The following is a 24,155-nucleotide window of genomic DNA, read 5'->3' on the forward strand; positions in this document are numbered from 1 at the left end:
TTCTGGCATATATTGGTTTCTTCGGATGGCGATATGCGGGTGTGTTCTATTGTGTCCTGCTTTTCGTCAATACTCTTGTTTTACGTTTGCTGTTGCTCTAGCCGAGCCGCGTATGCTGCTATTTAATTCGAGTGAAGCTCTCCTCTGCTGTGTCGTACCTGGTAATGTTGTTTTCAGCGGATTTTTTCAGTAACTTGCTTACTTTCTTTATTTTTATCAAATATATTTTACTGCACCCTTACATGTTTCAATCGAGTATTTTAAACGCCAAGTATCGCATAGTAAAATTTTACATTTATACTCCAAACACTTTTCTGTGAAGCCTTACTGTCTTTTACTGCTTTAATCACGTGTTTTGAACAAGATCAGTTTTTGCAGAATGTCACTATAACGTTACTAGCATTGTCCTTTGATGCCTTCATCGCTGACTGCTCCCTTAACCTCTTCTGTCAAGAATTATTGTCGACTGTCGATAAATGTATGTAATTTGCATAATTTTATTTCAAAGTGCTGCATATTCCATTAATAGCAAGTCATGGTGGTATAATGACTCTTACTGCATATTAGGACGAGTCACCATAGTTGCAGAGTGATTAAGTATCTTACTATTGTGCACTCAGTAATGATACGTTTCTTAATGATAATGAATTGACTCACGAGCGCGAATACCTTGCCCAGGTTGAGTATTGGCTTCAAGTATTACTAGAAAGAAAAAAACATCTTTCGCAGTTGCTGCAGAAACGTCCCACGTCACACCTCCCGCCAAACACTGTAGCTACAGTCTCCGAAGCGATCTTCGGTAGTAATAGATTTTGCTCAGAAGTAAAATGAAGGTACTTAAGGTAAGCAAAATGTTGAACTTACCCTACGCTTACTTTTTGTCGTCTATTTCGTGCCGCAAATGCACACAAATGACAAACAATAAGTCGAGTCCACAAATGCGCATACATCGTGACTTGAAGGGGTTAATGCTTGAATCACGTGTTTCTTGATATAATTTCATGACTTGAAGTTAGCGACCGCTGCTGCCAAAGGGGGTGGAATAGGAGACCCCCGCGAACAATTATCAGTGGCGAGAATATGCACGGGACGCGCGCCGTCACACGTCACCCGGAAACGTAACCCGAGACGCCACGTGTTTAAGAGGCATTATCATGCCAGGGTCATCTATCTCTGCGCAGATAAATTGGTCTTCCCTCTGGAAAGCATCCTCACTTCAAGTTGCAAACTGGTTCATCGCCTCTTTTATTTCGAATGTACAGCTCAACCAAAGTGTAGTGGCATAATTCTGTTGCGATCGACGTTATTGCGACGAGAATGTCAGTGACGATGAATTTACGTGCGAGCAGAGCGTAGCCGCGCCCTTGGAGATACAGCTGTGTTTCTTTGCATACAAACTGGGCTCTCTCAACACTGGTCTCGTTCGAGGCGTATTCGTGTTGACGCCGCACAAAAAGTGTCTTCATTTGAATGTGGACATTCGGACGATGAACGTCCCACCCCATCAGGCGCGGAGTTCTTAATGGGGCAAAAAACGTTCTGAAATTTCTGAATTCGTCAAACCACTGTTCTTATTAGAATCAGAAGTGCCGCACTGGAACTTTGTTTCCTCTCTCCTTTTAAGTTATCTCTGGAGAGATGGGGAAAGAAGGCTTAAACATACTTCTAACGCAACAATACACGGAATACAGTGGTTCCCTCGGAACGCGTTTCCGCAGTACAAAGCTTACCACCACTTGTTTTACGGCACGCAATATTACTCCCCGCCCCCACTTTCCGTCTTCTGCACATATGGAGCCCTCGAACTAAAGGAGGGTGCATACGCGCAAATTATTGTGACAATCGGTAAATTTTCTTTTCTTGTGAAAATCGATTCCGAATACTCTACAGATGCTTGTATTTGCGAGTGCTTAAATTTGTTATTACAGTATTTCCATGTGTAAATTTTGCTCTTCTCATAGCATCGTAGTGAGAAAGACAAGCGCTGACTTTACATTCTATACAATATATTTACAGACGAGCGGAGATATTTTCGGAGCATGAATTCACAAACAAGCTAAATGTCCGAGCGACTTCGCTGCCCAGTGGAAAATTAGAATAGTCCAGGAACTTACACGGAGAAGTATGCATTGCATATTTGCGTTCGAAGGTTGATGGCTACCCGCCACGGTAACGCAGTGGCTAGGGCGTGGCGCTGCTAATCCTCCGACAAGTCGAAAACAAAAGAAGCGTCAGACTTCAACGTCAGGGGTTCGAATGTAGCAGCGGCCGCATTTCGAAGGAAGCGAAATGCAAAAACGATCGCTTGCTTAGGTTCAGGTTGATGTGTAAAGAACCCTACGCAAGCAGTCGCCCCCTCACTACGGCGTGCCTTATAATGAGATTGTCGTTCTGGAACGGAAAATCCCGTATTTTAGTTTTTAAGGTTGGAAGCGTGGACTACAGAGAGAATTTTTTTTTCTTGTTTAGCGTGATCTGAAAACATATGGGGTTGTGAGCAGTTTCTCTGTATGCGCGCTTGTATTTGCCAAGAGATTTGTTTAGTTCCCGCGTTTCACCCTAGCTCACGCTGATATACCGCCCTAAATTATTATCTCGTCCAAACCCAGATATAGAAAAAGAATACGAAGCGCAGCGGTTCGGACGTTGTTACTTCCCTCGTTTAACCATCAACTGTATCGAGCTAGATCAGATGTGGCGGGATGTTTGACGCACAAGTCCCGGCACGCAGTCTTTGAACTGAGTTCGCAGATTGTGTTTCAAAAGTTTTATATCAATTTCTCATGTCATGTAGAAGTCATTGCATAGCGCAGACAGGCGATTGCTGCAATAAAATAAGCATGAACATAGCTTGATTGTAAGCAATAAAAATTGCCGCGTATCTGCGTGCTTCGCTGCAAATTTCGTCGAAAGACGATAGTCTTCTGCCGGCCGTACTACATGAGTGCTGGTCTGATCCGCGGCCACCCGTGATGCTGTTCTCGTACCATTTCCGTCCTGGCATGATAAATGCAATGGAGGCTTGTTTGAACAGATTTCATTTTACCGCATTATTTCATCAAGCGGCCATTTATATTTTGCCCTGCCTCAGACAGCGCTTCCTTTATGTTGAATCGGCCGCATCTGGCTGGAATTGATAAAATTGAGGAGGCGCTGCGTGAGACATGGACGCCATCTGGCAGTACATCGGGAAACATGAGCTTGTGCAGAGGGTTTCCTTCCTCCATGGCAGAGGTAGCTCGTCGGCGCGCATAGCATGGCATTTTCAGCGCAGCTTAAGAAACTAGAGTCTTTAGAGTTACGTATCTATGTATTTTCTATTAAAGGAACACACCTCCTAATACTTACCTAGTGATGTTGCGCCTCAGATATGCGTAATATTTACTTTGTGATCGATAAAGTTCACAAGTATGAACAGGCGTACCAGTTTATGTAGTGTGGGCGGTAAGCAAGTGGTCCAACTTTGGCCGGGTGGCTGAATCGGGTGACAGACAGACAGACCAAATTTTCAGCGTTTAAGTTCCCCAAGAAAGACTATCGTCTTTAAAAGTTGTCGCAGTTTCACCTGAAAGGCGAAGCATCAATTGCGATAGCCAATTTGTACAGAGCTATACGGAGTAACGATAGTAGCTTTATCAGCTGTATAAACTTGGACATGCAGCAGCACCGGCAACACGCAGAACTGTTGTCGACGCCGTCGGCGTTTTGCCCGCGTTCGCACAAAATGCGCGCTGCGTTGGTGACTGTTGCCGGAGCCTCTGATATAAATAGGCACTTGGTGCCGCAGATCAACGTCGCCTCCCTTCCCTCCCCCTCCCCCCACGGCCTTTCGTGCGTCAGAAGAAGGCGCGTTTGCTCTACATATATGGTGATTGTAAAGGAGGAAAGAGACGCCTACTTCTGCAGCCCTTAAGGGAGCACGGCACAGAACGCGCGTTTGTTCTCCGCCGTTCGTTCACTCCCCGTGAAAGCGCGCGTCCCTCGCGCCCTTTCACTCGCACATACAGCGTTCGGAGATAGCGCCAACCTTTCCCTTTCCCTCAAGAACCACTTATCATCGCGCGGCGACGATTTCATCTCCATTGACGTCATACGGAACCTCACGGCGACGGCGACCTCGACGGCAGAAATCTGCTTTGGAGTGTCCATATAATTGCTATCGCAATAAAACGAGACGACGCCAGGATATTCACGGTGTGAACTGGGGGTTCCCCAACCTTCAATAATACGGCTTTCTCGTCCAAGGCAGTGGATCAACTTTACAGAAAAAAAAAATCACCGAAGCGTATACATTGCGGAAACGCGCTGACAAGCGTGCATGTATGTGTTGTGTTTTATTGTTGCCTCAGTAAGCGAAGTTTTTAAAGTTTTTGTTCTTCTAGGCAGCTTTAGCTATTTCACTAGAAGCTCTCCCGCCACACTGATACGGTTCTCGTATTGTTCTTCACTCGATTCTACCAGTTTCACGATACTTTTTCGGCTCTGTCGCTGAGCGCAATTGTCAGTTTGAGTTGTAGTTTGTGACCTGGTCCTTCTTTATTCTGGTTTTGTATGTTTTTATTGGTAAGTTATGATTGCATTGTATTTGTTCTGTAGTAAAAAGAGTCGTACGGTTCTCATGACCGTTTCACAGTGTGTTCTCTTCTCTTGTACCGGTGAGTTTAAGGAGGGTCAGTCGCGGGCGTTTGCCCCTTTGCATGAACGCTTTTAATTTTTGTTCTAAGGGAGATAATGACAGGTGACTCTTTAACTCAACACGAAAGAAGGCACTCTCTAAACTTTTGTAGAACGAACTATATGAACAAGATGCTTTAAAACTTGTCTTGACTGCATGATCTTGCATTGCACAATGCCGTCGGTCCCCGGCTGACGGTCTTGCTCAGAGGTGACGCAAGAGAGACGCTCCTATAGAGTCTGTGTTTTCCAGGAACTTGTGCCGTGTTCCCTCGTCCCTTTTGTGTATCCGGCAAGGGGGAGATCTCTGTTCCCTCCCACCCCCTGCCCTTTCTCGCATCCAAATCATGAGCTGTGGTTGTCAGCGGCGTGTGTCTTTTACCTCTTTGTCCCTTCGCTATGGGCGGGAGGAATTCATTGGCCTGTTTTACTTTGCTACATCCTTCCCCTGCCGTTTCCTGTGCGTGGTGTTCTACTTTGTGTTCTGTGCCCTGTGGTGTCCTCTACGCCAGCTGTAAATGTCCAGTGAGACTCGCAATGTGGTGAAACTGTAGTGCAAGACGCATGCGCACAACTTGCGAGCCCTAGTGTTCACCCGTCACGCAGCCGCCATGCTGGTGTCGCGGGTGCCGTGGTGCTCGCTGTGCCGCGGGTTGCTGCAGCGGGCAGCCGCCGCTGGAGCAGCTAGCGGCCCGGCAGAGACTGGCCGGCGGTGGTTCTCGCAGGACGTGGTCAAGGAGCTCGAGGCCATCTTTGGCCCAAAGAACGTCAGCACCACCGAGGCCATCCGGGAGCAGCACAGCCGTGACGAGGGCCCTCACGTCCCCGCCGCGCCAGACGTTGTCGTCTTTGCCCAGGACACCAACCAGGTGGGTTACAGCCGGCATTGAAAGAGAGCCACAGTGAAAGGCTCGATGAAATAATTACGACAATGGGGATACAACTCGAGCAGGTACTTGATCTGGCATCATTAAGTGCTTGCGATCTGATATGATACTGACATTTGAAATGATACTTGGCCTTTCGGCGCCTTCCTCGGTCTCTTCCTGACATGGCTAACGAAGTACCCATAGAAGTTGTGAAGTTCATTTGTTCCATTTTTTTATATTTTAGCGAGTGCTTTCAGGTATCGCTTTTGGAAGTTACCAATCTACGCAGCAAGCTCTTTCGTCCGCACTTAAGCATGGTAGAAGGAAATGTTTCACATCTACGGCGGCTTCTATTAATGCCCCAAAATCTTGCTGACGAAACCGACCAGTCAGTCCAACAATTTTTGCGCGTGGCGATTTCAGAAGTATCCCTATCACGTCTTGCGCGTTGTGCCGTTATATAAAAAATGCAGCACATTTAGTCGAACGCGAAGTTGTTTGATGGTGCGGTGAGGTCAGTAGATGGCACAAAGCTTTCATGCACTCCACCGCCAGGAGGGCGTGCTTCGAAGTGTGTTTAAGCAGGTCGCAGAAGATTACCAGTGGTTTTTCTAGACTCAACCTTGAGCGATAACGGTGACTTTTTGCGCTCTTTGGTCTCCGATGTCTTTGCGTCATGAAACCTAATCACTCAAAAACTGTCGTCTCATCCGAGCACGTGCAGACGAAGCTTTTCAGCATCAATCACTTGAAGAATGTACGGTAGCGCTGCGCTATGACGTGTAATTTGTGCCGTCATAATTTTCTTTCCAGCTCTCCAGCTGTATACCAAAGCAGTCATGGTGTCTTGCTGCTTTTCCAGTTTTCGCAGCCGAATTTTTCGTCAATGTCAAAGCGGATCGAGATCTTGTGCGAAGCACCTGTGTTCGAAAAAATGCTGATGAACGTCTAGTGGTCGAAATCGACCGGCATCTTTTTGCTGTAGTCACGTATGGAAGCTAAATAGCTAACAAATTATGTTACTGGTTACTGCTTTTGAATTTTTATCTGTTAGCTAGAGTGTAAATTGCTGAAGAAGGTTTCTGATATAGCGTGTAAGAAGTAGTTGAATGAAGAAGTATTATCGTTTTTCAACCTAACTGCTCAACACTGTCATTTGCACTGTCTCTCTGTATACTGCTATTTAGGCTTTCGCACTCCTTCCTTCCAAATACGGCTATTTGAAAGTTGCATCGTCTGTTATTAATGGCCAAATCCTTAGCTGGCTCATGGGTCGAAAAATTCGTTGTCCCACGTTGTGGCACCAAAATTCATGGTGCCTCTATGTGTTGGTGCTACCATGGTGCTACCAACAAAGGTTGTGTGTTGGAGTGCTTTGCAAGTGTGGGCTGCTAGACAGTAGTGGTCACTACCAGTATACGGCAGTCGTACGCTTCGTAAACCTACTCTATAGTTGATGATGTGTACCTCGAGCGTCAACGAAAACCGTACGCCAGAGAGCTTGCTAACACGTCAGTAAGGAAACCTGCGAAAGACGTTATTGAGAGTCGCGCGAGTACAGGGAAAATAGCACGCGACAATTTCCTTTCTTTTTTTTTTTGCAGCGATAACAGCCGTGTTTGGGTTCACATCGTCCCCATACCCGCCGTGGTTGCTTAGTGGCTTAGGCGCTGCGCTGCTAAGCCCGAGGTCACCGGATCAAATCCCGGCCGGTGGTGGTCGTGAAAAACATTTAATGTCGTGCAAAAAGTACCAGGAGGTATGCTCGGGACGACCCTGAAGAGGCCGCCCCTTACAAACACTAGGTGGAGTCCCTAGTGCGGGACCCCAGTGTCGGTAGCCGCCGCCAGCGCGCGCTCAACTAGGGCCTTTTGGGTCCCTATAGCTCTGCGCAGCCAAGTAGGGCAGCCTCCCAGCCCTCCCGGGTAGAGTTGGGTAAGGGGGGGGGGGGGAGCAGGTTTGCATGGGCAAGCCCACACCATGTGGTGTCTACCACATGTTCAGAGGTCCGATGACTTCTCTGCACAGTGTGGGAAAGCTCGAGTAAAGTGTTTGAGTGTTTGAGTGTTTGAGAAATGTTTGAGTGCCGCCGGGCACAACATAGTGTTGGTTAAGAGGCAGAGCAGGAGGCACTCCTCCTGCCTTTTGAGGCCTCTACACGGGCGGTGGTAGAATTCGTGGCCGGATTGATAGTAGGCTGTAATTTTTGTATACGAGTAGATTGGGTTGAGGGTGGAGTCCTGATCGGCCGGGTCAGAGAAGAAAGGAGCCCGTCGATATTGTCACGACGGCGAAAGCTCGAGGGACAAACGAACCGCACTTGTCGGCAGAGGCAGTAACAAGAACGGACGGTTTTAAAATACCGCGCGCTAGTCACTGCTTCTTCTTCTTGCTATGTTTTTCATAAGTGCCGATGTGTCTTATGTCGTCGTCATCGCCGCGCTAGACACGTGGCATTTGCCTCCCTCCCAAAGGAAGCATCGTCCTGATGCGCAACTTGACTGTATGCATGTACGAGACACTAAAACGCGAGTCACTTGGAAAAGTACGGCTTCATGCGCACCACATGCACACCACTTCGGGGGTTTGCTGGCGACGCCGCGAACAAGCTTCACCATCGGGCATGACCTCGTAATTCACGTCGTTCAGTAGTCGGATAACTATGTATGGGCCAAAATATCGCTGTAGTAGTTTTTCAGAAAGTCCCCTACGCCGAATGGGTATCCAAACCCACACTCTCTCGCCGAGTGTGTAGGCGACAAATTTGTGCTGACGATTGTACTGCATTGCGTCCTGGTCTTGCTGGTGGTGGATGCGTACACGTGCAAGCTTTCTGGCTTCTTCGGCACGTTGACCAAATTCTTCAGCGTCTGAATGGATATCGTCGCACTCATGGGGCAGCATTGCATCCAAAGTTGTCGTGGCTTCGCGACCGTGTACCAAGCTGAACGGTGTCATGCGAGTCGTTTCCTGTAGAGCGGTGTTATATGCGAAGGTTACATAAGGCAAAATCTCGTCCCACTTCTTATGGTCCACGTCGACATACATGCAAAGCATGTCAGCGAGTGTCTTGTTCAAACGCTCCGTTAGTCCATTCGTCTGGGGATGATAGGCCGTCGTTTTCCGGTGGGCTGTGCCACTGAGTTTGAGAACTGCTGCTAAAAGTTCGGCTGTGAACGCGGGCCCTCGGTCAGTAATTACAACCGCTGGGGCACCGTGCCTAAGCACGACGTTTTCGACGAAAAATCGAGCTGCTTCAGCTGCTGTTCCGCACTGGGTAGCTTTTGTCTCCGCATAACGGGTGAGGTAGTCAGTGGCGACAATAATCCACCTGTTCCCTGTAGTTGAAGTTGGAAATGGTCCAAGAAAATCCATGCCAATTTTGGCAAAGGGCGTTCCCGGTACCTCTACAGGTTGTAGGAGACCAGCTGGCTTGTCGAGTGGGGCTTTGCGTCTTTGGCAGTCAGGACAAGTGCGCACATGATGTTTAACATCGGCTGGGAGCTTCGGCCAATAATACTTCCGCCGCAGTCGGGACAATGTTCGTGTGGAGCCCAGATGACCTGAGGTGGCCTCATCATGACACGCTGTGAGAACTTCATTGCGAAGCGAAGCAGGCACGACCAGTAAGTAGGTGCTGCCCGTCGGAGAAAAGTTCTTCTTATAGAGAACATCGTCCTTCAAACAAAATGACGCCAGACTGCGTCCAAACAGGCGAGGCACGTCTTTGTCCCGGCCTTCCAGGAAATCAATAAGCGGAAGCAGTTCTGGGTCGTCGCGCTGCTGCTGGGAAATGATAAATGTATCGACGACTCGCAAGAATGCACCGTCTGTGTCCGGATCCTCGGTGACAGAAGGCTGTATAGGTGACCGAGAGAGGCAGTCGGCGTCGGTATGCTTTTTCCCTGACCTGTATACGACGGACATGTTGAACTCCTGAAACCTGAGGCTCCAGCGCGCCAGTCGACCGCAGGGGTCTTTCAAATTAGTCAGCCAACACAGAGAATGGTGGTCACTGACGACGGTGAATGAGCGACCGTATAAATAAGGGCGAAACTTAATAACAGCCCACACAACGGCGAGGCATTCTTTCTCCGTAGTTGAATAGTTTTTTTCTGAGTGCAAAAGAGTTCTGCTGGCGTAGGCGATCACTTTCTCGGAGCCCTCTTGCCATTGCACCAGCACGGCACCCAGACCTACATTGCTCGCGTCAGTATGAAGTGTTGTCGGGGCGTCCTGGTCAAAGTGTGCCAGAACTGGGGGCATTTGCAGAGGCTGACGTAATTCGTTAAATGCCATTTGCTCAGTTCGCCCCAAACAAAGCGAACATCTTCTCGTGTTAGTCGCGTCAACGGTGAGGCAATACGTGAAAAGTCCGCAATAAACCGGCGATAATAAGCGCACAGGCCCAAGAAGCGTCTCACTGCCTTCCTGTTAGATGGTGTGGGGAATTTTGTAGCCGCGGCTATTTTGTCTGGGTCAGGCCGGACACCTTCGCTACTGAGGACGTGGCCCAGAAATGGGAGTTCGTTAAAGCCAAAATGACATTTTTCAGGCTTTAACGTGAGGCCTGCAGAGCGTACGGCTTGGAAAACAGCCTGTAGCCGGGTTAGATGCTCCTCAAATGTAGCCGAAAAAACGATCACATCGTCGAGGTATACCAAGCACGTTTTCCACTTTAGACCTGAAAGTACGGTGTCCATTAGACGCTGAAAAGTGGCTGGCGCGGTACACAAACCGAAAGGTAGCACCTTAAACTCGTAGAGACCGTCGGGCGTCACCTTTTTAAGGCGGTCAACCAGCTCTTGACGAATAATCGAGAAATCAGCACCGGTGTCCACAAGGGCTGTTACGGGATGTCCGTCAACAAAAAGGCTGAGGTCGGCGCGAACACATTCGTCGGCATTGCTCGTCGTCGGCATGTCGTCTTGTTGCGGCGGTTGGGGGGTCTTTTCGGCGTCTCGACAGTTGGAAACCTTCCCCCCGGAGGTCGCGGTCGTTAGTTTCCCAGTAAACCACGAATGTCCCTAAGATGTCTATAGGATGCTAGGTTTTGGACGTTCAAGATATCCAATGGATATCCAGCATTCTCCCAATGACATTCCACGGATGTACTATAGATAATCTAAAATGCATCCAGATCACAAACCTGGTATGTTATATGGATGTTCAGGCTGGATGTTATGTACATCTGAAAGATATCTATTCATAAAACACTGACATCCATAAGATGTCCACTGGAGTTTTAAGACCACTGTTCGCGGCTCCCCCCAAAATTATAGAAAGGCCCATAAAAATGTGTTCTCTTAGTACTGCACATTACCAGTGGCCGGCTGAGTGTTTATGAAATTGTTGCGATATGAAAGTATGAAACCATTAAAGTATTTGTTTGTATCCAAGTTAACAGAACACCATGAGTAAACGAATCGGAGATACACTGCAATAATGTTCCAAACATGCTGGCATAGAAGCAGTACCATTGCACTGCCTGCTACGCTGAAAGCACAACACAGATGTAAACTTCTTTTTCTTTTATTCAAGGACCAGTGCAAGGCTATCACACATGGTAATGTGTCGAACATACATGATGAGACATTATGAGATCTGCTGACACAAGATACCAGATTCTTGCTTACATTCACAACTAAGCACTTTACTAACATTATTAAAAGTTGGCTCTTGCTATTATTATTAAGAGTACAGGCAGACCATAACAGGCACTTGTCATGACTAGGTTATGTGAAGAAGTAACTCGCTTCTCAATGTTTAACATTTTGTTGCAGAAAATGAATGCAATGAAACACTACAAAATGTTTCTACAAGGATAACCACAAAAGACAATACTTTAGGAATGGCTAAATGACGAGAGGATAAAGTGTGATACAGCAGCCATGCAATATCACAAAAAAAGAACACGTATGCAGGCGAATGCAAAGTAGACTAGAATAAAAATGAAAATTTCCGGAGTTAAGCATGTTGGCCATGACTTCGCCTTAACAGGCACTTTTTATGACTAGGCTAAAACTAAAGATATTGCACGATATCACAAAATATCACAAGTATGATAAAACTGACTAAACAAGTAAAAGGAAGAACTTATTCTAAAGCAACAATGCAATGTGACAAAAAAAGACCAAATACACAAGCTTGGTTGCTAGGCAATTAGATTAGAATAAACATGGAACATTCTAGAACACTAATTAAAAAGTCCAACAGCTGACAGTATTTTCAGATAGTGGAACATTAATTCTGTGTTGATTAAAAACCTCAAAATGGTTCACAATGTGAGCTGACTGGCTACATATATTTTTTAATAGGTGCCACCACAAAAACATCCATAACGAGACCTTTAAAACATCTCCCATCCCAGCTCCTACAAAGGTAGCTTTCACGCATACATTATTGTAAACTTTATCAATATAATGGTCACATCATGGAAAGCACTGTTAGATGTTTTCAAATACGCTCGGACACTACAAAAACCACAGCAGTGCAACACCTGCTGCTAAGATAGCTATCCCAAAGCAGAAGAGCAAGAAAAAGAGTGGCACTGTACCAGCTTAAAAAAGTCAACTGCAAGTAACATTCACTAAATAAAACATATGCTCTTCTTGCATTCAGGGCACCATAATTTTTGCGCAGCTGAAGTGAAAAAAGTGCTTAAGGTGCAGTAAAAGTGCAGTGACTACTTCAGCAGTGCATGCAAAATGTGCCAGCTAATGCGAAGCAAGTTAAAAGAAGTAAAGCCTTCAGTAAAGTAAAAACAAACCCTCTCCCAAAGCAACCTGCCGAAGAAGCTCACGCCCAACTTATGTTCATGCCGTGGCAGGGGCTGGCTGGATGGATCACTGGTCTAGTAGTCGCTGGCTGGATCACTGGTCTAGTTCGCTGGCTGGGTCACGGGTCTAGTCGCTGGCTGGGACACGGGTCTAGTCGCTGGCTGGGACACGGGTCTAGTCACTGGCTGAATCACATGTCTAGTCACTGGCTGAATCACATGTCTAGTCACTGGCTGAATCACATGTCTAGTCAATGGCTGAATCACGTCTAGTCACTGGTTGGATCACTAGCTGGCAGGCTGGAAGGATGGCTGGCTGACTGCAAGTAGAAAAGAAAAAAAAACGGCATTGCTGCAGTTCTTACAGTTGCAAACATAAGAACATTAGGCATTTATTAACAGGATCATCGAAGTGATTCCCATAAAAAATAAAAATCATGTGGCTTTTGTGTTTCTGAGATACAGGACATGGATAAAACTTCCCATGGCATCGACAGAATGATGAAGTTTAATGTCACACAACAACATATACAATTATGAGGGTTGCCACAGTAGGCTCCAGATTACTTTTAGCTACCTCGAGTTCTTGTACAGACGTGTTTTCTACTTGGAAAGGAAAAATCTGCTATGAGAAGCTCATCACAATAACTTTTTTATGCATAAAGGGACCCTAAAATACACCCAGTCAGCTTGAACTGACAAATAACTCTAATAACTGTTAGTTTTACGGTAAGAAGTTGATTATTAGAAATGAGGACAATATGTGAAAGCTCCGCTTTTTTAAATTTTACGCTGAAACTGTTAGCTGCACTACATTACGTTGACATCGTATTTGTGCCATTGTAGCCCAGTAAAATTTCTTTAAACTTGTGAAGTTCAGTCTTCCTCTTTTTTCGACTAGAAAGTAGTCCACCTTTACCCACAAAATTTTGTTAGGCCAAAAGCAAATGCTGTAAACATCCATAAGACCATGGTGAGCTGGTGCTGGAAGTTTAAGGCAGCATTGCCTCTTGTCTCGTTGTTGCGCCTATTCTAGTTTATCAAGCATTTCCCAATGTCATGAGTGGTTTTTTTGTGTTATAAATAGGTAGCTTACTAGCACACCTCAAATTATTTCTTTTTAGCACTCCATTAAGCTACAACACCAAGTGCGCTGTCAAACATTTGTGTGCTTGTGGTTCCGGCGTGAACTGCTGCAAGGACTCAGTAAATCTTATCAATGACAGCAGACGTCAAATTTCTGCAATATTGTTCACACTGGTAAAATAAATAACATAGCTTTCTGAAAAAATTACTAACGAGAATGCTCCTAATTACCTTTTCCGATGCACATCTTGCCGGGGCATGACGAAGCCAGTCTTTGGTTGCACTTTCCACCACAAAATTGTCACATCTATGGGTGACCTTTACAGCATCTGCAATTAGAAAGCATGGACAAAACACAAAGTAACACAAGCTTGCCTGTTGTGCATTGACAAGCTTCACAAGACTAGCAATATTTAAAATGCCAAAAATTCAAATTTGCCACATCCTTTGTTAAAATGCCTGCATGACAAGCAAATGATGATATGGGGTTTTATGGCGCAAGGGCCAGAGATGGCCAAAGAGCGCCAAGAAATGGTGTGGGGAAGTTGATACCGTGGATGACAAGTAGATGTTGCGGGCTGTATAGAGGCCTAAAATATTCCATGTAAGGTACGCAAAATATAAAAGTATTAAAATAATGTCGAGAGTGAGTGATGTCAGCAATGACCATAAAATATATTCTAAAAGGAAATAACATGAAAAGACAAGCGAATACTATGTTATGTAAAGTCATATATATACATACCAACAATGCACTTGGAGAGAAGCAGACAGTCAAAGGCATTCTTCCCCTTTCGTCCGTGCCATGAGAATGTTGATGCAAGTTTGTCTGACAGCACACTTCTCAAAACCCTGCGCGTGCAAGACTCTGGGCTTGGACCCCCAATGTTTGCAAGCTGCTGGACCTGCAGAATTCAAGGTTACTAAAAATCAAGTGCATGAAAAATGTTGACGCGTGATCAAGTGTATCTTTATAAGTTAGACCCAAACAAACATGAGATATTGAGTTAATCTGTTCAAAAGTTCAAGGAAGCAATATCTGGAATATTCAGATGTAGTCAGGTAAGTTGAAATAATCAAGAGCAAACAAAGAGTAGCCCAAGATTACTGCACTATTACCAAAACTTGCCTTTTATCTGGTATCTAAAACTGGACGAAAAGGTAAAGCATCAAAATTGAAATTTTTAGCGTTACTCCTGAGCCATGTAAGAAAACAAGCACAAATTTCACCAGAAACTTCAGAAAAAGAAAATGTTTATGTCGTCTTATTGAGTCATGCAAAGGCTATTTCAGATGTGAGCTATGTTCTTTTAGAAATGTGCTTCAGCTAAACAGTATGTTTTATATCCAAGTGTTAAGTTAATCTGCTGCCAATGACAAACAATGTCATGCGTGTATCTGAACTTCAACATGGCCAATAGAAAGTTGCCCTGCAAGAAAACATTTCAGTTTTTGAGTCCTGTAAGGGTGGCCCACCTTGAGTACAGTGCTGCATGTCCTGTTCCAAGTTTACATTGCATAAAAATGTAAAATGGCTTTCCATTATTAGCACACTTCACGGTGTTTCTGAGGGCTACATATTTGCCCGCCAATTCGGGTCACTGGGTAGTTCATGGTCTAATGGCGAGCATCGAGCTGCTGTCCCATCCTCGGGCCAACTTGTGTCAGAGATTTGTGACATTTCGTAGGCGACGCTGATCAGTTAACTCTGTTCACACTAACTTGTGTCACTGGGATATGTCACTGTTTATGTGCTGCCCTTCAATGAACATCCTTCATCCTAACTTATGTCACTGGGTATATGAAAGTATGTGCCACGTGTGAACGAACCTCTTGTCAAATTTGGTCACTGCATATGTGAATTGGGTATGTGCCGCTTTTAAATAAACCTCTTTGACACCAACTTGGGTCGCTGGGATGCGTGATGGTTTATGTGCCAGGCTTCTATAATAAACCTGTTTTGCACCAACCTGAGTCACTATGTGCGAGTCCTTCAAACTGTTACAGCACATATACACGCAGGGAAAAAAAACAGTTCAACACGTGATCTGTTTAACAGCAGTAACAGTTTGAAGAACGGGTCACCAACTAGCCCGCAAGGAAGCGTTATTAGGTATGCGTTCCTTGGTAAATGGCACCCTTCAATTAGCTATTTGACACCAACTTGGGTCACTAGTTATTTTAACTGGGTTATGTGCCGGTCTTCAATTAAACTTTTCGGTGCCAACTTGGGTCACTGGATGTGCCACTGGGTGCTTGCCACTCCTCAATATAAAAAAATAAAAATTTGTCTGGTGCTGGGCAAAATGAAACCCGCGTCGTATTTCTCCACAATCTTGTTAAAATATATGTTCACACACGTGCCACAAAGGGACATTACGGCAGCACTATGTGGTGCTGCATGTCCAGAGGGAAGCGTTAAAGAGGAACCCGGCAGTGGCATAGTGTTGATACATTTCTTCAGTGCTAATCACAGTAAAGTGGACACTCATCATAAATTGGTTTCTCCCAGAATTTTTCATTGATGATCATGCCTGCCTTAAAATGTATTCGGAACTTTCGTTTTGGACAACACTCGTAATAAATTTACTTTTCATGTGCAAAAGACATGAAAGGTCCGACAAGGTAGCCTTTGGAAGCAGAGCAAGATCTTACCACAGCCTCCCTGACTGGTCCAGTTAGCGTTTGGTCGAATTTCTTCAGTTCGTCATAGCTGTCAAACTGGCCCACTACAACTTGAGGAGCGTTGTCAGACTGTTTCACAGTGCACCGGGTTGTCAACGCTGTTAGCAACTCGCCTTGCTGCTGCTGAACAATCCTGAGTACGGAGAGCCGCGTCAGCACCTCACGCTGAAATTCTGCACATAAATGTATGAAAGGTGCAAATGTCATGTGCTGGCAATTGTGATTCAAGTACCACAACAGAATTCCGCAAATGCAATGTTGCAAATAATGCAAAAACCAAAACTCTAGAAGCACTTTTATCAAGAATGTATTTAGACTATTAAGGCATTTGTGTGCTATTAACATGCAACTTTGGTATAGATAACATTGCAGAAACTTACAGTCCAATACAATTTCCGTTTTTGCCATAAATTAACCTCACCTCCAATAATCTCTATACCATGTCATATCAAACAGGCACTGAAATGACTATTTTATATGCACATCTCCAATGCAACAAACAATGCTGGTTAGATCACTATCAGCTGTGGAAAATTCAGTCCAACTAGCCCTTACAGATATTAGAGCCACAGGAAACTTTCAATTTTTATATTTATTGCTGCAAACAAGTGACAGGTTAACGAATACAGAACCCACCTCATTCACCAAACTCTGTCTTGACCAAGCAGCTGTGCTGCCTGTGATTTCATGCTACTTGCAGTAGTATGGTATTACTGGCACGCTCCACTAATCCCTGCTACATCTTACAGCAGTTATTCACTTATTGCATAAGGGGCTTGAGAAGGTGCCACATACAGTTAGTCTGTTATAGAGTAACTTCATAACACAAGCAAGTCTGATGCCTATGGAGTGTCTAAAAAAATTGAGGTCTTAGTTTAGTAGAGTCCTTTTGTTAGGCAATATTATCAGGCCAATCTGCCTAATTTAAAAAGAACTTCTTGTGCTGTACTATTTTGAGTGAAACGACATTATTTTCCTCTGCACTTTTACTCGCAACACAAAAATATTACTGCATTATAGCAATAGTACGTTTTTCTTCACTTCCACAAAGAACAAAAAAATGAAAACCATATACACTTCACAATTTTACATTCAAGAAACGCCCAAAGCCCAGATAGTTGTGCCTGTCACGTACCTTCCACAGGCAGAAGCTTCCTAGGACGTGGGCTAGGCTGTGATGCCCTTGTAACAGAATGGGGTACTGGGAAGAAAAACAAAGCAAGTGTCCAATTTTCTAACATATAGTGCCAGCTTCCAGAAGCTATTTTAATGAAATATGTTGCAACCAAAAGCAGAAATCCCCAACTAAATGTGAGATGTAAAGATGAAAACTTTACGTATAGGTAGTTCTTACAGGCCGAGAATAAAAACAAGACTTAGCACACTTAACCATTGTGTTCTCTTATGATATTTCAGCTATTTTAGAAGAACTAGTAGCGCACTGAATTCAGAACAGATATGCTGAATGAATTAGTACCTCGTGCCTGTGTATTATCAGACACATGAGCAGCCTCCTTTGTGCACATCCAGTCTTCATTATCTGTTGAAAGAAAAATTGATTTTTAAGGTGCGTTATACACCCTAGGAAAACATGCAGGCTTCAGTTAAACATAAAACTTAAATACAATGTAAAGAAGCATTCTTGCATTGTGCCCTCCTAGTCTAGCAACAAGTGTTATTTCAGTGTGCTATCTACCTCTAAAGAAGGAGAGCCACGAGACATACCGGATGAGTCCTGTGACAGAGATGAATCTTCTGCACAACAGAAAACAAGCACTTAGTTACATATACCAAACAAGAAAAAAAAACATGCTGCTTAAAAGATAAATAAGAGACTGTACCTTCTCGAAGGTCATTCTCCAGACTATCTGCAAGAGAACAAAGGCTCTGTGAGCTTTCGAGTCATTGACGTAAAGTTAGTCAGAAAGCTAGTCAAGTTAGTGATTTCAAGCTGATTATTGCATGCATGTATTGGGGGAAGAGACATCTTCCTCGAAGGAAAAAAAGTTTGTGAACTGCTCAGGTTTATAACTTCCGTTACCTTGGCTTCTTGAGGGCCCTGGGAAATTATGTGGTGGCTTTGGAGCATTGCACATCTCTTGATCAACGTAGCGACTTGGCTTGTGAATTTTCCTTTTCTTGAGTTCTTGCTCCATATCAAAATCCGATGAGTATTCTGCCATAGGGAGCTTTCTGCGACCATCCTCGTAGTTATCTGTAAATCAGAAAAAGAACACAAAATCATGTATATTTTTAGTTCTGAATTAAATACATTCAACTGAGTCTTACCAAAGGTTCCCTTGATTATGATGTGGTACTTCTTCCAGCTTTCCCTTGGCTCATAGCCATTCTTAATCGCTGTCTGGCACCCAGGACCAGGAGGCCAGAAACAGTACTTGCCCACTACCCATGTTGCAGGAACAAGCTCTATGCTTTTTTCATCCACAAACTCCACCAGGCAGTACTTCATCTGAAAATTGCTAAGCTTTGAAGGACTAATCCAGAAGCCATAAAAAAGCAGTACACAATACTGCCCATGCCTGCTCAAAGACGTGCCAACTACAAGACGCCACAGCTAATAAAAAACACATTTTCCCAAGAGGACTGGATAACTAGACCGACTTCAAGTCTTTCATATTTCTTGCACTGCTTGAAAACAAATGCATCCTTCGGACACCAACAAGGCCAATTTCCTAATACTGTACAAAAAACAATACCATGCAAAAGACATACTAGGGTCTGGTGCAACTACTAAGGACCTAAAGAGAACAACACTCAAGTGGACCGGCCACGCATTTTTCAGTATCCACTCTTGAGAAGCAACAAGAATACCAGCATAGTAAACAAGCTTCACTACACACTTGTCCTGCCTCATTTAAAGAAACCAGCAAGAGAATACAAGAAGATGTAAAAAAAACTAACATAGCGATAAGAAAGTACATAATACAAGAAGTCTTTCCCATATTGGCATAATACAGTGCTTGTTAAAAATCACTGCTCATAAATCAAGCATGATCAGAAAAGCATACACTATACCGTATGCAACAGTGGCAAAACTACAAATTTGTCTTTGTATGGCAGCTTGACAAGTTTCTTTTTTACTTTTTCAACAGGCCAACACTTTACGGAAGAAAGTTTGCTGACAATAGCAATTCCAAGTCTTGTTGAGTCCAACGGGTAGCTGTACAATGGTTCAATGTTACAGAACAACCTGCCAAATATGCATGGGTTTCCGTCTGATCTACTGTGAGCGAAGCCCTCAGCAATCACAATGTCTTCATCAACTTGGCAGCAATTGTCGGATGGTTTCAAGCTTAACGTGAAGGACTGAAACTTTACAGCATTGTATTTAGGAAATTTACAGTCAACTGGTAGATTTCCTTCTGTACTCTCTCCCAATAGAGTGAATGGAGATGACTGACGAATAAAAACATCAGCTTGATGCTTGTGCATACGGTTTTCTTCCAAGCGGTTATAGAGCTGGCTAAGACGACAGCCAGGTTTGCGCAATAGTCTTTTGATAAATTGCATGTTGCTTTCAAAGGGGCAAGCAGAAAATGCATCCAGAGGGCCATACAAACGGGCATCCTCTGCAAGATGCAACAAACAGTGCACATTGTATGACACCTCCTCTTCGCCATATAGCTGTACAAATCCTTTCACAAAGTGCTTGAGGAGTGTCTCTGCAAAACCCGCATGATCCTGGCAAAGTGATCGAGTACTCAGTATAGTAATTGCGACATGAAGTACCAAAAAATTTGAGTAGACAGCTTCAGATAGCACATTTTTGAGGATTATGGGCCCAGTGTAATGAAGAAGTGCCCTGAACTCTGTTGCTTTCCAGCGATCTTTCTCTTCCAGTGTTCTCGGTTTCCTCACAAACTCCATAGGGACATGTTTTTCCAATGCAACATTTCTTACAGATATTTCTTTGCGATCTGTAGGGCCTAGTCTGAACACTAAGGGCCCCGAAAGCCATGTATTGACGAGCTTTCTCACAACTCCGAGGTAGACTAGGTGCATTGGGTCTAAAGGCACACTATTGATGGAGTCAATTGGTAGTTCCATTAACAATGATACACCCTGATGATGCTCCAGGTCTGTTTGGTTTCGGAATGACTGGTCTGTTCGCAGCATAGCTGATGCAGCAGGACAAAACATCTTTTCTTTGTAGCTACCCTCTACGGTACATTTTGGGCACCCTGAGTAACCACTGTGTCCTTTAGTTTTAAATATGAAGGCTCGAGCTGGGGCATCACATATGAAGTTTCTGATTTCAACTTTAAGAGGCTTGTCTATAACTAAAATTCCCTTCAAAAGCACATGTTTGAGCTCATCTACAAAAGGTTTAAGAAACGCATTGGCACAGTCAGGCTTTGATGAACCAACAAATGCACCAACAATGATTGGACCCATGGTACTTTCATGACCAGAGCAATCAAAATGTGCCAAGCACTGAATTGGCCAGAGTTGTTCCCGTGAGCTTTTCGACAGAGGCAAGCCATCAATGTTGAATGAAAGGCTGACTTTTTGAGCGCTGTGTACTTCACCAAGTAAGCTGATGAACCCTTTCTCTAGTCCAAAATGGCAGTACTGTCCAGGAGGCAGATAAGTAACATCAGCGACAACAGCAGTTGCACGAGGTGTTTTGAGCAAGGTTCTAGCGTCCTTTGGAAGTGTGGAAAAACAGATATGAGTTTTCAAAAGAACCAGTAGAGCTGAGAGACATTGATGAGTAATGTTGTTGACAACAGCCCATCTTGCCAACTCCGAGGGAAAATTGTCACTCGCATTAGAGCTTCCCTTCTCAGCATGCCAAACCGAATTTTCGTGAGTGCCTGGCTGCGGACCGTCAGTCATTGGATCACTTTCGGACCAAATTCTGACCCTTAGCTCGTGCTCAACATCACTGCTATCAACGGGTTTCTGAATTTCAGAAATGCACTCCAAGACACAATGTGCATTTTGCTGGGAAGGCGAAACGCTTTCGCTGCTAACGGGGAAATTCGAGCTGCGAACAGGGGACAGTTCACGAGCACTTTGCTGAGAAGATGAACGGCTTTTACAGCCAGTGGGTGAATTAGAGCTGTGAACAGTTATTTCTTGAATGCATTCTTCATTGCAAGCAGTCCCAACTGAAATTTCAGCTGAATGCTCCGTCACTGCAAGATTCAAGCTTGAAGGTCTTTCCAAAATTGCCGCGACTTCGAGACGAGCTCTGTTGCGAACATGGCGCTTTGTCCAGCTGAGCTTCGGCATGCTGTAGAAAACAATAACCAAACGCAAAATTAAACAATGCTAATGAAGGCTACCATCACGAAAATGAAATCACAAATTCTAGCGCTGAGCTTTTCAAAGTTGCTGCACCATTAATGCCATTACGAACTCTATGGTTCCGGAATCATGATGGCGAACCTCAACCCCCAATTCAGTCTAAGAAGCGTCAACTCAATTTACCTTTACGTTGCGCTGAAAAGGATGAAGGCTCTCGAAGCTTGTGTCTTTCGGGCTCACAAGAAACTATTAAATAAAATAAACAAGGCTCTGAAAACGGCGACCCGGGCGGCTCGGAACACAGCAGCACCACAGACCAAAAGCTGTAATAAAATGCGCGCGAATGAGCGGCGAGCGGCTACGAGCGGCAAATGGTGCTGGCGATGACAATGGCGGCGTCCCAACTTGTACAAGCACGAAGCACAGCAACTTGTACAAGCACAGTCACAACTTTATTTTTAGGGTGTACATGAACATGTATACTTCACTTTTTTATAAAATGACTTTAAAGAGCCGGCTGTTTTTTTTTGTTTGTTTTGCTTGTGACGATGTGTTGATGAAACCGAAACTAGGCAGATGTGATGCTGAAACCGCGTTTTCTTAACTTCCATGGGGCATCCACATGACTCAAAAGAGCTTATCACGGGGCTCTATTGCAGGATGGCGTTAAGATCACTTATGGAAAAGTTAATTAAATGAATTTTGTAATTTATCTGAGAGACGCCTATTTAACTAGTGTCCGCCGCGCTGAATTGACGATCGAGTGAATAAAACCCTTTCACATCGATTAAATTTGTTTCCAATAATAGCACCTCGTATTAATGCGCAAGCATTCTTCAGCGAGTACCCCAGGAAAATCTCTCCGTGACGCAAAAAGTGTAATGCCTTGCATCTGTACTAAAATGCGTAATTTCCGAATACATTTATTCGTTATAATAGTGTAAATGTAGATGATTGGCAGCTTTAAAATAAGCATTAAGGAACAATAAAAAAATACTGTAGCTTGCACTAGTGGCGCAAGGCTAAAGAAACAGCGCCGCTGATCGGCACATAGAACTACCAGGTCATCCCCAACATTTGCCGAAATTTATTGATTTTTGATTGATTATCGATTACCTATTGATTGGCTATCCATTGGCTATCGGAATGTATTGGCCACGTAATTGGGCTAGGCCATGCACTACCAAGTCATTCCCAGCATTTTGAAGAATTTATTGATTATTGATCGATTATCGATTACCTATTGATTGGCTATCGCAAGGTATTGGCCACGTATTTGGGCTATGCTAAGCACTACCAAGTCATCACCCCTATTTTTCGAATGTATTGATTGGCTATCGCAAGGTATTGGCCGCGTATTTGAGTTAGGCTAAGCACTATGAGTCATCCGAACCAGCATTTTCCGGAATTTATTAATTATTGATCTATTATCGATTAGCTATTGATTGCATGGCTAATGCAAGGTATTGGCCACGTATTTTGGCTAGACTAAGCACTACCAAGTTATCCCCAGCATTTTCCAGAATTTATTGATTATTGATAGATTATCAATTAGCTATTGATTGGCTATCTATTGGCTATCACAAGGTATTGGCCACGTATTGTGACTAGGCTTAAACACCTTCGCTAGTTCACAGGGTATGTGCCATTGTGCTTGGGCCCTTTCTGCACTACTGCCAGGATTTTGGGGTATGCTTCGCATACTAGACAACTCCAGTGGAATTTCTGCTGTAATATGTGTGCTGCTGTCGCATACATATACGTCCATGGTTCCCATGTCTTAGATGTACGTTAGACATCCAGAATAGAAAGCCAAAGAACGTCCCTTGAACAGCCACATGGCACGAAGCACGAATGGGACATCCATTAGATGTTTATAGAATGTCGTTTTTCGTCTTGGACATTTCGACCTTACCAGTACGTCCCATGGACATTCGTGGTTTACTGGGTTCCCCGGTGAGGACTGGGGGAACGGCCTCTGACGACGTCAGCGAAACTGGGACGGTTGGGGGAAGCGGAACGTTGAGGTGACGGAGACTGCCAGCGACGACGTGGCGAAGCGGCTTGGGTGGTCGGCGAGTAACCCTCGTCCAGGGCACGGCGGTATTCAAAGCGCGGGGAAGCTGAACGTGGAAAGCCTTCAAACGCGACGTCTCGATGAGGGCAGTAACGGGCAATGTGGCCCGGTTCCCCGCAGTAGAAGCAGAGTGGCCGAAGGTCGACAGTGCGCCACAACTCAGTTCGGCGAGCTGGTGGACGTCTCCTAGGCTCCCGCTGCCACGATGGAGTGGTAACAGGTCGCGGAGGGAACGGCGTGGTCGGTGGTGGAGGGGGAGGACGACGAACAGCATCGACATAGCTCAACGGGCGTGATTCGGGGCACGGCACGGGCGATGAAAAGGCTTGCCGCAGCTCCTGGCGGACGACTTCGACAACAGAAGCAACTGCTGGCTCGGGAGAAGGAGCAACCAGGGTTTGTAGTTCCTCACGCAGTATGCTCCGAATCAGCTCTAGCAGAGAGCTTTCGCTAGTGGTGGCATTCTTAGCGGCGGCGCTCATCGGCGTGGTATTGGACAGGTGGTCAATGTGGCGGCATCGTTGTTGAAGTGCTCGCTCGATTATTGTGGCCTCCTTGATGAATTCGTCTACCGTGGTTGGTGGGTTTCGTACTAGGCCTGCAAACAACTGTTCCTTAATTCCGCGCATGAGATGGCGCACTTTCTTAGTCTCGGGCATATCGGGGTCAGCTCGGCGGAATAGACGGGACATATCCTCAGCATACATAGCGA

At 44.9% G+C, this 24,155-nt stretch overlaps 1 protein-coding gene and 1 long non-coding RNA gene across 7 annotated transcripts in view; one reads left to right on the top strand and one right to left on the bottom strand.

The window, feature by feature from the left end:
- Positions 1–24,155, top strand: part of LOC119450883 (probable D-lactate dehydrogenase, mitochondrial) — a 463,244-nt gene that overhangs the window by 40,142 nt on the left and 398,947 nt on the right. For 5 of the 6 annotated variants that reach the window (XR_007466574.1, XR_007466573.1, XM_037714356.2 and 2 more), the window contains exon 2: positions 5,281–5,543. Coding sequence is in view for 4 of the 6 variants with exons in the window: in XM_037714356.2 (XP_037570284.1) it covers positions 5,286–5,543 (258 nt within the window). In the remaining 2 variants the exon portion in view is untranslated. Of the gene's footprint in view, positions 1–1,188; positions 1,320–5,280; positions 5,544–24,155 lie in introns of those variants that run through there. The other variant, XM_049666300.1, reaches the window with a different exon arrangement.
- Positions 12,232–14,293, bottom strand: LOC125944886 (uncharacterized). Its single transcript, XR_007466580.1, has 3 exons — positions 14,153–14,293; positions 13,639–13,736; positions 12,232–12,641 (listed from the first exon to the last, which is right to left on the bottom strand). It is a non-coding gene; the product is annotated as an uncharacterized LOC125944886 (long non-coding RNA).

The sequence above is a fragment of the Dermacentor silvarum genome, chromosome 4 (genome assembly GCF_013339745.2).
Source record: "Dermacentor silvarum isolate Dsil-2018 chromosome 4, BIME_Dsil_1.4, whole genome shotgun sequence".
Taxonomy (NCBI): domain Eukaryota; kingdom Metazoa; phylum Arthropoda; class Arachnida; order Ixodida; family Ixodidae; genus Dermacentor; species Dermacentor silvarum.